At 44.0% G+C, this 13,914-nt stretch overlaps 2 protein-coding genes across 2 annotated transcripts in view; one reads left to right on the top strand and one right to left on the bottom strand.

Annotated features, from left to right (window-relative positions):
• Nucleotides 1–11: 11 nt before the first annotated feature.
• Nucleotides 12–7,243, bottom strand: ints12 (integrator complex subunit 12). The gene is made up of 7 exons (XM_061058388.1): nt 7,106–7,243; nt 6,151–6,314; nt 5,860–6,018; nt 5,157–5,335; nt 4,812–4,971; nt 4,542–4,685; nt 12–833 (listed from the first exon to the last, which is right to left on the bottom strand). The coding sequence occupies exons 2-7, from the start codon at nt 6,304–6,306 to the stop codon at nt 270–272; spliced, it is 1,362 nt and encodes a 453-aa protein (XP_060914371.1). The 5' UTR covers nt 6,307–6,314; nt 7,106–7,243; the 3' UTR covers nt 12–269.
• A 229-nt stretch (nt 7,244–7,472) lies between these two features.
• The window catches only part of gstcd (glutathione S-transferase, C-terminal domain containing), a 52,004-nt gene continuing 45,562 nt past the window's right edge, over nt 7,473–13,914 (top strand). Inside the window, exons 1-3 of the mRNA XM_061058504.1 lie at nt 7,473–8,142; nt 8,810–9,271; nt 10,760–11,029. Of these exons, the coding sequence (XP_060914487.1) occupies nt 7,726–8,142; nt 8,810–9,271; nt 10,760–11,029 (1,149 nt within the window). The 5' untranslated portion in view covers nt 7,473–7,725. The remainder of the gene's footprint in view (nt 8,143–8,809; nt 9,272–10,759; nt 11,030–13,914) is intronic.

Raw genomic sequence — 13,914 nt, 5'->3', positions numbered from 1 at the left:
TTAGTCAGTGCTACTGTCAGTTTGTAAGAAGAGGAGATTTAATTGTGTTTGCTTGAAAGGTGACAGTCATTGTTTCAATGGTTAGATCTGACAGAACGAGGCACAGAGTCCAGCAGCATTTACACAAAGAAAGATTCAAGTATTTGACTGAACGGTGTTACGACAGTTACAGGCGCTCTCCTGATACAAACAGAATTCACTGGCACTAATTCCATAAACGGTTTATTTTCAAATTCCTCACATCTTCTCTCGCTTTGTTCAACGTCTGCTCATTTCTTCAGTTTCTTCTGTGCTGCTTTCTTCTTCACCAGTTGTAACCGTTTCATGGCGTTAAGCTGGGACTCCTGGGATGTTGGTGCTTTGTCCCCCGGGGCAACCTTTGACCCGTTCCCATTGTTCCCGTTCCCTCCCCCGTTATTGCCTCCGTTCCCTCCTGTCCCTACCTGGGAGCCGCTAGGGGAGCCACCACCTGATGATGAAGAGCCTTTCCCTTGGTTTTCTCCACTTGTCGAACGGTTCAGCGGCTGCTTACCCAGAGTCAGGGGGGGTGGAGGTTTCAGAGGAACCTGGCCAGAGCCGTTTCCGTTGCCGCTCCCAGCTATCTTTGCACTTCCAAGTCCCGACTTGGCTCCTGTAAGCCCAGACAGACCACCAGGTTTCTGACCAGAGGGAGCTGTCAAGGTCTTGTGGCTCCCACTCGGGCCTGAGGAACCCAGTTTGGAGCTGGCAGGAAGAGATGGATTTGTTTTGGCACCAAATGCAGCCCAGCCAGTAAGAGCACTGCCTGAGGAGGAGGAGCTGCTGCTGGGGGGGTTGGCTGAGATTGTGGATGCCTGAAAAGATAAACAGTAAACACAAATTAAATAGTGCTGAACTACAATAAAAAATGGCTGAAATTAGTTTTGCCTTTCTGCTTTAAGTATTACCTAAAAACTTTGATTGACGTGTTTATGTGTAACACATTTGTGAGCTGTACTTTTAATTTGGTTGAGACAAGACAGAGAGTTCAGGAAGTATTGTGAAACTGACAAAAGCATTGTTGGTTTTGGTATTTCTGTCGGCTAGAAAACCCTCAACTTGCTAACCTTAACAAGACTTTAAATGAAAACGGAGAAAGCACACCCACTCTGAACAGAATTAACATAATCACACCACTGCTGTCTCCATCATTTCATGATGAACTCCAAAAAGTATGCGTATGAGTTTGAAATCCATCCCCCTGGAGAAATGTTACTGAACTGGACATTAGCCTACGCAGCTGTTGAGTGCATTGGCAGCTATTGCATGTCTCTCACTTGCTACAAGAAATATCTTTTAGATAGAGAAACATAGGCCCAACTCAGACCACAGGGTAATTAGGCTGATTTATCTACCAAGATCTACCAAGATTATTTTGTAGTGTGAGCGGTATAAAGATCCAATCTTAACCTCCCCAATCTGCTCAGAGAGCATAAAGGCCGCCCCGATTTATTTCAAACATGTTTAATATTTAGGATTTTAAATCTTGATGATCATTTTATAAAAGTGTCTGGCAGGAGTAGTGCGTGACCACAATAACCAGGAGAGACAAGGCCAGACAGTAGTTAGTGGACAGTAGTTAGTGGACAGTAGTCGGTGGACAGTAGTCGGTGGACAGTAGTCGGTGGACAGTAGTCGGTGGACAGTAGTCAGTGGACAGTAGATAGTGGACAGTAGTCGGTGGACAGTAGATAGTGGACAGTAGTCAGTGGACAGTAGATAGTGGACAGTAGTCGGTGGACAGTAGATAGTGGACAGTAGTCGGCGGACAGTAGTCGGTGGACAGTAGATAGTGGACAGTAGTCGGCGGACAGTAGTCGGCGGACAGTAGTCGGTGGACAGTAGATAGTGGACAGTAGTCGGCGGACAGTAGATAGCGGACAGTAGTCGGTGGACAGTAGATAGTGGACAGTAGTCAGCGGACAGTAGATAGCGGACAGTAGTCAGCGGACAGTAGTCAGCGGACAGTAGATAGTGGACAATAGTTAGTGGACAGTAGATAGCGGACAGTAGTCGGTGGACAGTAGATAGTGGACAGTAGTCGGTGGACAGTAGTCAGTGGACAGTAGTCAGTGGACAGTAGTCAGTGGACAGTAGTCAGTGGACAGTAGTTAGTGGACAGTAGATAGTGGACAATAGTTAGTGGACAGTAGATAGCGGACAGTAGTCGGTGGACAGTAGATAGTGGACAGTAGTCGGTGGACAGTAGTCAGTGGACAGTAGATAGTGGACAGTAGTCAGTGGACAGTAGTCAGTGGACAGTAGTCAGCGGACAGTAGTCAGTGGACAGTAGTCAGTGGACAGTAGTCAGTGGACAGTAGTTAGTGGACAGTAGTCAGTGGACAGTAGTTAGTGGACAGTAGTCGGTGGACAGTAGTCAGTGGACAGTAGATAGTGGACAGTAGTCGGTGGACAGTAGATAGTGGACAGTAGTCAGCGGACAGTAGTCGGTGGACAGTAGATAGTGGACAGTAGTCGGCGGACAATAGTCGGCGGACAGTAGTCGGTGGACAGTAGATAGTGGACAGTGGTCAGCGGACAGTAGATAGCGGACAGTAGTCGGTGGACAGTAGATAGTGGACAGTAGTCAGCGGACAGTAGTCGGTGGACAGTAGATAGTGGACAGTAGTCGGCGGACAATAGTCGGCGGACAGTAGTCGGTGGACAGTAGATAGTGGACAGTGGTCAGCGGACGGTAGATAGCGGACAGTAGTCGGTGGACAGTAGATAGTGGACAGTAGTCAGCGGACAATAGTTAGTGGACAGTAGATAGCGGACAGTAGTCAGCGGACAGTAGATAGTGGACAATAGTTAGTGGACAGTAGATAGCGGACAGTAGTCGGTGGACAGTAGATAGTGGACAGTAGTCGGCGGACAGTAGATAGCGGACAGTAGTCGGTGGACAGTAGTCAGTGGACAGTAGATAGTGGACAGTAGTCGGTGGACAGTAGTCAGTGGACAGTAGATAGCGGACAGTAGTCGGTGGACAGTAGATAGTGGACAGTAGTCAGCGGACAGTAGATAGCGGACAGTAGTCAGCGGACAGTAGATAGTGGACAATAGTTAGTGGACAGTAGATAGCGGACAATAGTTAGTGGACAGTAGATAGCGGACAGTAGTCGGTGGACAGTAGATAGTGGACAGTAGTCGGCGGACAGTAGATAGCGGACAGTAGTCGGTGGACAGTAGTCAGTGGACAGTAGTCAGTGGACAGTAGATAGTGGACAGTAGATGGTGGACAGTAGTCAGTGGACAGTAGTCAGTGGACAGTAGATAGTGGACAGTAGTCAGTGGACAGTAGTTAGTGGACAGTAGTTAGTGGACAGTAGTCAGCGGACAGTAGTCAGTGGACAGTAGTTAGTGGACAGTAGTTAGTGGACAATAGTTAGTGGACAGTAGATAGCAGACAGTAGTCGGTGGACAGTAGATAGTGGACAGTAGTTAGTGGACAATAGTTAGTGGACAATAGTTAGTGGACAGTAGATAGCGGACAGTAGTCGGTGGACAGTAGATAGTGGACAGTAGTCGGTGGACAGTAGATAGTGGACAGTAGTCGGCGGACAGTAGTCGGTGGACAGTAGATAGTGGACAGTAGTCGGCGGACAGTAGTCGGCGGACAGTAGTCGGTGGACAGTAGTCGGTGGACAGTAGTTAGTGGACAGTAGTTAGTGGACAATAGTTAGTGGACAATAGTTAGTGGACAGTAGATAGCGGACAGTAGTCGGTGGACAGTAGATAGTGGACAGTAGTCGGTGGACAGTAGATAGTGGACAGTAGTCGGCGGACAGTAGTCGGTGGACAGTAGATAGTGGACAGTAGTCGGCGGACAGTAGTCGGCGGACAGTAGATAGTGGACAGTAGTCGGCGGACAGTAGATAGTGGACAGTAGTCAGTGGACAGTAGATAGTGGACAGTAGATAGTGGACAGTAGTCGGCGGACAGTAGTCGGTGGACAGTAGATAGTGGACAGTAGTCGGCGGACAGTAGTCGGTGGACAGTAGATAGTGGACAGTAGTCGGCGGACAGTAGATAGTGGACAGTAGTCAGTGGACAGTAGATAGTGGACAGTAGATAGTGGACAGTAGTCGGCGGACAGTAGTCGGTGGACAGTAGATAGTGGACAGTAGTCGGCGGCCAGTAGATAGTGGACAGTAATCAGTGGACAGTAGTCAGCGGACAGTAGTCAACCCTCTCTGCTCACAGCATTAAAGTCGCACATTTAAACACCGGCTCCATTGTTTACACAAGGTGACATGAGGTGGTGCGTTCCTCTGCCAGGCATGATAATCTTAATAAAATCCTGTAGATTATTTTCATATCTTTTAGCGTGTGCATGCTTGAGAGCGAAGCATATCCGTTAAGTTTCTCCTTATGCACGTGATGCTACCCGATTTCAAAATGAGGTAGGATTTTAAAACTCCTGTAGTCTCCAACAGGCTTTAGACTTTTCTCAGCTACAGGATGAACCCTGAGCACATTTTTTTTGGTGCATCTACAACCTACAGTGTTTAGTGGACACATACCTTTACTTCAGCTCTTTTGAAGGCCTGGAAGGTGTTGGTTGTGTCAGGCTTGGTTTTAATCTCTGTCTTCTTAACCATGGTGTCTTTTACCACCGGTGCCGATGATGCAGAGGCAGGGGACGGCTTCTGTGGAGGTTTCTGGGCCTGGGGGGGGGACACAAAGATAACATATGTTTTAGGCTGAGAAAATACTTCTATAAAAACAATAACCATCAAATAGACTGATTAGTAATGTAAAAATGATGATTGGCTGAAAAACATTTCCCTCACCATGCGTTTCATTTGCCTGGTGCAGCGGGCACAATACCACACCAGCCGAGGATCGTTCACTTCTTTGTCTGTCACCTGGGGCTTGTGACAGTCCTGGTGATACAGATTATGGCACTCCTGGCACTCAACCAGTTGGTTCCCCATGGTCACTGTCATTTGCCTTACGATGTTAAGAAAAACCACAGCAAAGTGAAAATGTGAAAGGTAATGCAAGTTAGTTTAATATTCATGTTTATCTTTCTTTTCTCAAATATGAAGCAGAGTAAAAAATTGTGATAGTTAAACTTTAAAGCCCACTAACACTCTGCAGCTCATTTGGCTAATTTGCTTCTCATAAAGATTTACCTGCAAACCACACAAGCCAGTCCCATTTCCATGGCAAAGTCATCAGCGTTAGTCTCGTCATCATTTATGTTTGGCAGAAGGTCCTTGCTCGTCTGAACGGTTATTGGCGACGCGCGATTCTCCTGTTTCTCCAAACGAGGCTTTTTCGGAGGGTCCACATCGCCCAAATCAACCCTGACCTGTTTGTGGGTAAGACACACCACGAGCAACAGCATAGTTAAGCTATAGCCAGTGTATGCATGTTTTTATATTTCTTATATCTGGAATATTGGACCCTTCATCACGCAATCAGCACTCAAACAGTTTGGATCTGTTTTCTTTTACTAAACTATAATGCTGAAGGTGGAAAGACGCTTCAAAACCAAAACATTTGGAGGAAAAAAAAGAGTTTTCCTTCCAGCCGTCTTGACTTTCATTCTAAAATAAGAGCTATCATTTTGATCATGACTCTCTATGACTTGATAGCTTTCACAGTTTCAATCTCGTACTTGATAAACGTTCATGCAGCAAACAGGCTTAAAAATTGGTCAAATTGGTAAACAAAGAATGTATTTTGGAGGGTTTGTTTTCCTAGTAGGATCATGGATGTCAGTGTCTTATTGGCTCCACTTTGCATGAAAGACAATGTCAAAAGAGTTGAGTTTTACATCCTTCTTATCACAACAAAAGGATAAAAAAAACAAAAAAAAACGGCATCTCATACCTTCTCAGCGGGTCTCTTCTCTACCTCTTTCTTGCTCTTTTCTGAGCTGGATTTGCTACTCCCGCTGCTGCTGCTGGAAGACGAGGAGCTTGAGGACGACTTGGAGTCCTGTTTGCTTAAACTCAGTTTTGACACAGACCCCTTGGACACCTCTATATCCTAAGAACACACAGTGATGACACAGAACACTTTAGTCGTAAAATGACAGACCAGTGAAACAAAATGACGAATGAACATTGGTGACATACAAAGACTCAGGATACATGGCCATAAACGTGATGATTTTCTTACTTTCTGTAATAAACGGTAAGACGAGTCGCTTCCTCTTGAAAGGGAATCGTCAAGTAAAGCTTTGAGTTTCTCGGCTGAGTCTTTACTTTTGGAGTGCAGGTAACTTAGTCCCTTCAGGAAGATGGGATCCAACTCCAGACTGACAGGTCCAGCCATGGCTTCAACTGGGAATCATAAAATAATGACAGACTTCATCAATACAACTGATATAGTTACATTAAGGTTGCACAAATAAATGATTTTGCCAATATAAAAAGAGACAAAAGAAAAGCTTTAGCTGCAATAAAGACAACTCAGTGTTTGTTTCGCAGCCCTTTTTTGTCATGACATAGTCTTCAGGTCATCTGTCTCACTCAGCAATAATAGATTGGACAATATTTTAAAAGATCTAACTATTAATTGGCAAACATCTTTGTTTTTCTTCAGTCTAGTCCTGAACAATGTGTTATCTTACAATCGCTGCTTTTACACTTGAAACATTTGCAATTATGCCAACAAATATAAATAATAAATACATGAAATCGTCTGAGGTTAATGCCAAATGAAGCTGGGAAGAGGAGGATAGAATAGAGTAAAAAAAAAAAGCTAATGAAAGCTATTCCTCTGAAGACAGATGTTGTTCACTTTGATACTTTATTCATCCTGACGAGCTGCACTAAAGATGCACTTTGTTATTCTTTTTTGTGGGAGTTGTAGTAATTGTACAAGGAAGGGCTGAAACTAGCCTTCACCTCCGGTTGACTCCAAAATAACCCCACCAAACTGACTTTGTTCGTCCCTTTTAATATGAAGAAAATTGACATGATACATTCCGGGTTACTATGTGACGGTGTTACCAGAAACCGAAACAGAGAGCGCTGTGATAGCGGCAGAGCAGCTAAAGTTACATTTCGCATCAGCTGTTATTTATTATAAACAAGTTCACAAATTCCATTATTTAGTTGTATTACGTTACCTTAAGTCCTGCTCCTGGTAAAAGCCTCCCTGTCACACGGACAATGGCGTTTTGTTAAGAATTAACGGTGGAACCACAGTTCCTACACAATCATCCAAACAGCCGAGGCGGACGCTTTTCTTTTGACATGTGCAACCGCTTAATATGTCCGTCATCTAAACGCACGGAACCTTGTAATGTTTCATTAAAAATAAATAATATACAACTTTACTCTCTGTATTTAATACTCAATATTTTAAGTTTAAGAGTCAAATGTTGAAAATGAATGTAGCATATTAGCTTTATTTAAAAACAAAACAAAACAAAAACATAGATGGGTATGTTTCAAGGGCCGTCAGATGGCGCTGAAGAGCTAGACTAGCTGTAGCACGAGAATCGAAGAAGCAGCACTGTCCCAGGAAGCGGGTACAATAACAACGTGGTTTCATCGCATTTGCCGGTGTATATGTACGTGTTATCAAAGCTGTTGTAAGTATTATGTAAATGACATTTAATGCTCCGCACCCGAAATGGTCTTTGAGCTAACACGTGTTGTTACCATGCTTTGACATACACATATTTAAAATGCTACTTAGATATAACCCTCTATCTCCTTTTACTCCACAGTACTGTTTTTTGCAATGAAGCACACAGAGGCAAAGCAGCAGCATCCAACCCTCTATCTGGAAGTTTGCTGCCAACATGAGGAGCCACGTCTCCCGCTGCACACCTCCATAGCCTTGTTTCTGCTCTCCTACTGCGAGTGCAAGTCTTTCAAAGTGTTTCTGGTCTTCACCAAATCTGTCAGCTCTCTGTCACTGAAGAGCCAGTTACCAGAGACTTTGGATGTGTCTGACATTCAGGTGGAGGATCTACCCCAGCTGGTGAGGGGCTGCCGTCTCCCCGCTGTGTTGGACGAGACTGGGAGTCTGTGCAGGGCAGGACTGGCGGTGGTCCTGAGACACATCATCAACAAGACCCTAGAGGCTGACCCTTCTAGAAATGATGTTTTGGCACTGCTGGGGTTCAAGAAGACCTGTTTGAAAGCATGTGCTGAGGTTAGTTGCGAGTAAACAATGGAAATGACGTGCCTGAGTGGTTTCACTAGCAAAGATGAAAATTGGCGCTTTACAGCATAGACTGTAAAAATACATTTAAAAAATAAAATAAAAATAATAAAAAATAAAATAATAAATAAATAAATAATAAAATAAAAATAATAAATAATAAAAAATAAAATAATAAATAAATAAATAATAAAATAAAAATAATAAATAATAAAAAATAAGTAAAAAATAAATAAGAAATAAAATAAAATAAAAAATGTAAAAATAAATTTACAATCACTACCTTATCATCATTTTCTGTATTAGTGAGACAAAGTGCAATGTCAGACCTATGCATTTCATCTTGTGGCATATAGCAAAATCATAGGAGCTTTGACCTTAAACTGGAGCCGATATCCTGACTGTATTGCTGCTCTGAATCCAGATTGTTTAATATTGATTTAAAAGGAGGTTATTTTTTACTGATTCTGTAAGTGTACCTTGTTGCACAATTATATTGTGTCAGTATGTCAACCGGTTTCCAAATTTCGTGAAAAGGAATTGCTGAAAATGTATTTATCTGGAAGGATAACATAACTTGGTTTCAATCAATGTCTATTAGGTCTTAAAGACTACTACTGTATACTTTGTGTAAATGTTTATCTGTCCTTCCTCTCAGGTAAGCAAGTGGACCCGCCTGTGTGAAATCGGCATCCCTTCTGCTGTTGAAGAACACCTCAAAAACCCCTCAAATCGACTCCAGCAGCCACCTCTCCCTATCCTCACCTTAGAGCGTAGGCTAGCGGAGCCTGTCAAAGTCCACAATGATGACAAAATACGCAGACAGAAACTCCAAGAGCAGAGACGGGACGAAAAAAAGAGAGAGTCCAAAGAAGGCCAAGGGGACCCAGGACATGAGTCCGAACCAGGACAGTCACCTCAGGTCCGCGATGGACTTGAGCTCAGGGCGGCTCTGGCTAAACTGTCTGTGGATTCAGTTCCCACTTCGACCACCAGAGAGAACTCTGAGATCAGGAAAGTGAAGACAACAGACCTGCCCCCGCTGGAGCATGTGTTTGCTGAAGGACTTTACTTCACTCTAACTGATGTGGTGCTGCTGCCATGCATCTATCACTACTTGGTAAGGGCCTTGGCGTTAATGATTTCTGTCTGAGTGTTGTCACTCATGAACCATTGTGGCAAAAGACCTTAATCTTATTGATTCACCTCATTTAAATGCATGAATACTTGTCAAATGCTCATTGAAGTTTCAAAACGTCCCTTATATTTCCTGTAGACGCTTCAAGCTTTCAATGCGTTGACAAACTGTGACCTTCACAAATTTACTGTAAGCTAAATACCCATTAGGGTGCTGTGAGCGATCAAGTGAAGCCATACAAGGCTTTGTCTTTCAACATAAACAGAAGCACACATGAAAGAGGTCTGACGTCACCTCGTACTGTATAGAAGATGCCATTCAGGCTGCAGACGATGCCTCATGGCTGATTTTTTCTTGGTGTCTTTATTAAGATAACTTTTCATATTGTGCAATGACGTGTGATTTTGACAGCCCCGGGCAGGGTGAGCAGGCAGTGCACCCAGACAGAAACTCGAGTTAAGGGGACTTGTCTGCTGCACACTTGGCTCAGATTTTCTCAAAGGTGGTCTAGAGGCACCTGGCAAAGAGTGATAACAGTATAAGGGAGGGTTTCTATTCAAATGCAGCAGGTTGAAATGCATTTCAATGACTTTCCTTTTTTTTTTTTTTTTTTTTTTTGGAAACGTTTTTTCTCCTTGCAAGAGATTAAGAATTGGTTGGGTTCTTAAGTTGACCTCAAAACTCCAAACTTAAAAGAAAAAAAAAGTCTGCACGACTTCAAAAGCGTTTGTCCTGAATATTCATAACATTTAATAATTGCATAATTTAGAAGTAAAGTTTGGAGCAGCAGTTAAAGCAAGTACCTGCAGAGGAGACTTTGAGTGTGCTATGTCTGTTTAGTCGAGTGGTACATAGTTATTGATCAGGAACGCTACACAGACAGGCAGTGATGTATTCCCCACCTCCATTTCACCCTCCAGCCGTCACCAACTGTTCCTCGACTGTGGGAATGAACTTGTGGTTCTCACAATGAGGCTTTTAGTAGTCAGCTGTGCTCCAGCGGTTTCCAGTTTCACACTCAGCCTAGCGTGTCTCCTCTCAACGGCCATCACTGTCCGCGACACATGCAAGCTACGGCCGATCCTTTCCACTGCGCCCACTCGTCATGCTGCAGAGTGCCCCCTTCTCCCTCTGTGTCTCTGTCCCCCCCCCCAGCTCTTTCTTCTGTCCTCCACACACAGTCGCACCACAGTGGCGCCGCTCCTCTGATCACATCTTTGTTTGTGTCGTTAACCCTCCCTACCTGTCTACACTGCTCTGATGTTTTTTTCCTGTCAGGCCCCCCCCCCCCCTCCTGTCAGTGTGTCCGTGTCCACCAGTGTGAGGACTGAATTCTGCTGGAACCTGACATGGCCTGACATCTCGCTCCACTGGAGATGGCAGGCCAGATGAGACCCTTAATCAATATCTCATGTTTTCTTTTTGAAACTGTCTCTTTCATTTATTTTATTTTTTTATTGTCCTTTATAGTGTTCCCTCCAAACCCATGCCGCAAACACTCTGCGTCAGCTTCCACACCTGCTGCGCTGGTACAGCCGTGTCCAGGAGGTTCCTGGGGTCCTCCGGGCAGCCAAGGCATGTGGTGTGACTCTGACCATCCCCCAAGTCCCCCCATCCAGCATCCCAGTGCTGTCAGCAGAGGACAACCCAGCTCATCCACTGGAGCAAGAAGAAAGCCTGGCGATGACCTCACAGCTTCCCTTTGTCGGCGGTCCAAGGCCTACATTGACCAAACTCAAAGTAAACATCTCCTCACTTGTTTCCCATCACACATTACTTCTCTGCGGTTTCCAAATGTGTTTGCTTTAACAAACACTTTAAATACCGTGAGCTGTCTCCCGGTGTCCCTTCAGAGCAAAGATAGCAGGTTTGTCAGCCTCCAACTGCTTGTTATCTGTTATCCCTGTAATTTCAAGCAGCCATTTTCTGCTGATTGTGCCTTTAAGAATGTGGCTCTAAGTTAATGTTTTGGCTCCTGGCAGACACTCCTAATTGTTGCATTTTTTTCTTCCTCGTTCTGCAAGTGCTTGAATGTTAAGTGCTTCCAGTCACAGAATTAACATTTTAAGTGGGAAAAGTTGTAGGATGCTTGTCTGTTTACAAGATTTTCTTCTCGCAGAGGTTGTTTTGTATGAAAATCTATTTTATCAAACCAGACAAACTAGCATCCTGTTCTTCAAGGAATAACGGAGTCTGTTTGTAGTCATAGTATTTCACTGCCCTCGGAGCATTCTAAAATGCAAAATTCATATTCTCGGAGGATCCTGTTGCCACTTAGAAAGTGCAGACAGTGCACATTCAGCTTAGCCCCAGTTCAGGTGCAATAAAAAATAAATAAAACGATGTATCCAGTCCAAACCATAACCAAGTTTTATAGCTAGTTTTATAAGTAGTTTATAGTAATGGCTGAACATCGAAGTGTACAGAGGCAAGACGGCACACAAAACCAGCATAATATGTCCACGCTGTCGAAATGCAGTTCCCTCAGGAAGAATTGGCAAGACACACCCCACCCTCGCAGAAAGTCCCATACATTTATACCTTTCTTAGCTTTATGGCGTTTGAAACATTAACCCTGCGTAATGTTTTGGACCGGCTCTTCCAGCAGCTGTTTAGACGGAGTCTCACCCCTCACTAACCTCTCATAATGAGCCTTCAGGCTGTTCACTCTCAGCAAAGAAATTCTCTGCGATTTCCTGCTGGCTAAAGTTTCTGTAACAATGTTCATTTTAAAGTGATGGGAGAAGAGGAGGGTGAGATAAGGGGGCTTTTGGCGAGGCGGAGTGAGCTGGGTGGTCAGGATGGGATGTGTCTCCAACATGCCGTGTTGACAGATGAAATTCGTTTGGCCACAGATGTGCTCAAATGACAGTTTTCAGGGCAGGTGGAAATCAGACATTAAAACTGAGAGGAATGTGTGCAGCAGACGTATACACGCACACACACACACAAACACAATGGCCACCATTCTCTCTGTGCCTGGAGGGATTACAAGGATGGCTGCGTGTCGCCACCATCATGTCTGCACTGCAGCTGTTGTGTTGTCTTGGCCAATGTGCCTTTGTGTGTGCGTGTGCGTGTGCGTGTGTGCGTGTGTGTGTGTCCCTTGGCAAGTGCATGGAGACGGAGGTCTGCCGTCTGATGTGGTGACACGCGATCCTTCACCGCTGCTAACCAGAGGCACCAGGCTCATCTTGCTACACTATCCACAGCGTAAATGGCTCATAAACTCTCCCTTTTTGTCCTCACCCCAGTTAACACACACTGATGCAGTCCAGTCAAACTGCCCGTGCATTAGTGTGCAATGAGCTGTAGAGGCACAGGCCGTGATGCACATGTAAACAAAAGGGTATATAGACCAATATGCAGGACTAAACCTCGGTTCCCTTTTGCTCACATATTGATTGACAGGTCTTTAAAAGCAGGCGGCAGCCTCAACAACACTTCAGTCTGTAAAAGTCTCAAGAATGACGTGTAAAAGATTTGGATTTTCACAACTTGTCCCATGAAATGAAGTGGAGCACTGTTATACATAATACACTACCTCGTTAATCTTACACTTCATTTGAATTCCATTTTGAAGCTACAATTTGGAATGTTTTTCTATTTACTTGAATAACTTTTTCAGACATGTCTATTGATATTTCCTGACTGCTGTCGATATTGCGGAGAGAAAAAAAAATCTGATGCCAATATATTCGCTGATGTCTTTCTTAGATCTATGTTCAATCCGTAGAGATAGATCGGTAAATAAAAAGATGTGTAACGAAGACAAGATGGTCACTTACCTGGAGAGTAACTGATGTCGGTGCATCAACACTTGACACCCTGGAGAGTGATAATGCTTGTTGTAAGCTACGTAGCGCCCTCTGCTGGTCCAACATTACTCAAATGAGACGCTATTTGACTGGTGAATGAATCTAGTAACTTCAGCACATCTCTGCGATGAAATTAGCCGATACCAACAGTCACTTGGTATACCCTAATATCGGCCGATGTTATCGGCTGGCCAATTAATCAGTCCGGCTCTAGTGATAACCAAATATGAATATACAATAATTGTAGTAAGGCTCCAACATTTTCCCTACAAGGAAATCCTTTTTATTTCAGCCCAAAAAGCGTATAATTGCCAGATACTGCGATACTCTATACTTACAGTAAGTAACATGTGAATGACATCTTGTCTACACCACAGCTCCTTTTATGCTTGGAAGTTTCAGATTTTATAATTATTATTATTAGCCATGTAGGACCTTTCATCAGATAAGCTGAGGTCAATCATGTCAACGCAAACGTTGAGCTGTTAGAAAAACTTTTCACATAAGAGATGAATGGGATTAATCACTCCACAAGCCTTTTTATAGGCTCTATATAAGCTCATACTTCTGATTCTAACTGACTTATCATCAAAGAAACAAAGGGAAAAGGAAGTGCCGTACCTTGTACACTTGAGTATCAAGCTGTGCGGGGGTATGTGCGCTGGTGGCACATTTGTTTTGTCTTTAGGGAGTAATAAGTGCACCAGCAGTGTTTCTCCTCAGGCGTAGCTTTAGATCAGTGTGAGTAAGGGGACACAGGGCTTGTTCAAGAACAGTTCTCTTTAAATCACTCCATTACAACCACCT

Source organism: Labrus mixtus, chromosome 2, assembly GCF_963584025.1.
Source record: "Labrus mixtus chromosome 2, fLabMix1.1, whole genome shotgun sequence".
NCBI lineage: Eukaryota > Metazoa > Chordata > Actinopteri > Labriformes > Labridae > Labrus > Labrus mixtus.
The sequence above is the reverse complement of the archived record's forward strand: the minus strand, read 5'-3'. Positions and strand labels throughout refer to the sequence as shown.

Bases quoted from the DNA above. Each gene is read 5' to 3' on its own strand.
- ints12 (XM_061058388.1), bottom strand. From the start codon at position 6,306: ATGGCTGGACCTGTCAGTCTGGAGTTGGATCCCATCTTCCTGAAGGGA. The intron at 5,336-5,859 runs GTATGAGATGCC...ACCCACAAACAG, and splicing joins AGAAGAGACCCGCTGAGAAG to GTCAGGGTTGATTTGGGCGA. The intron at 4,972-5,156 runs GTAAATCTTTAT...TAACATCGTAAG, and splicing joins CTGGCTTGTGTGGTTTGCAG to GCAAATGACAGTGACCATGG.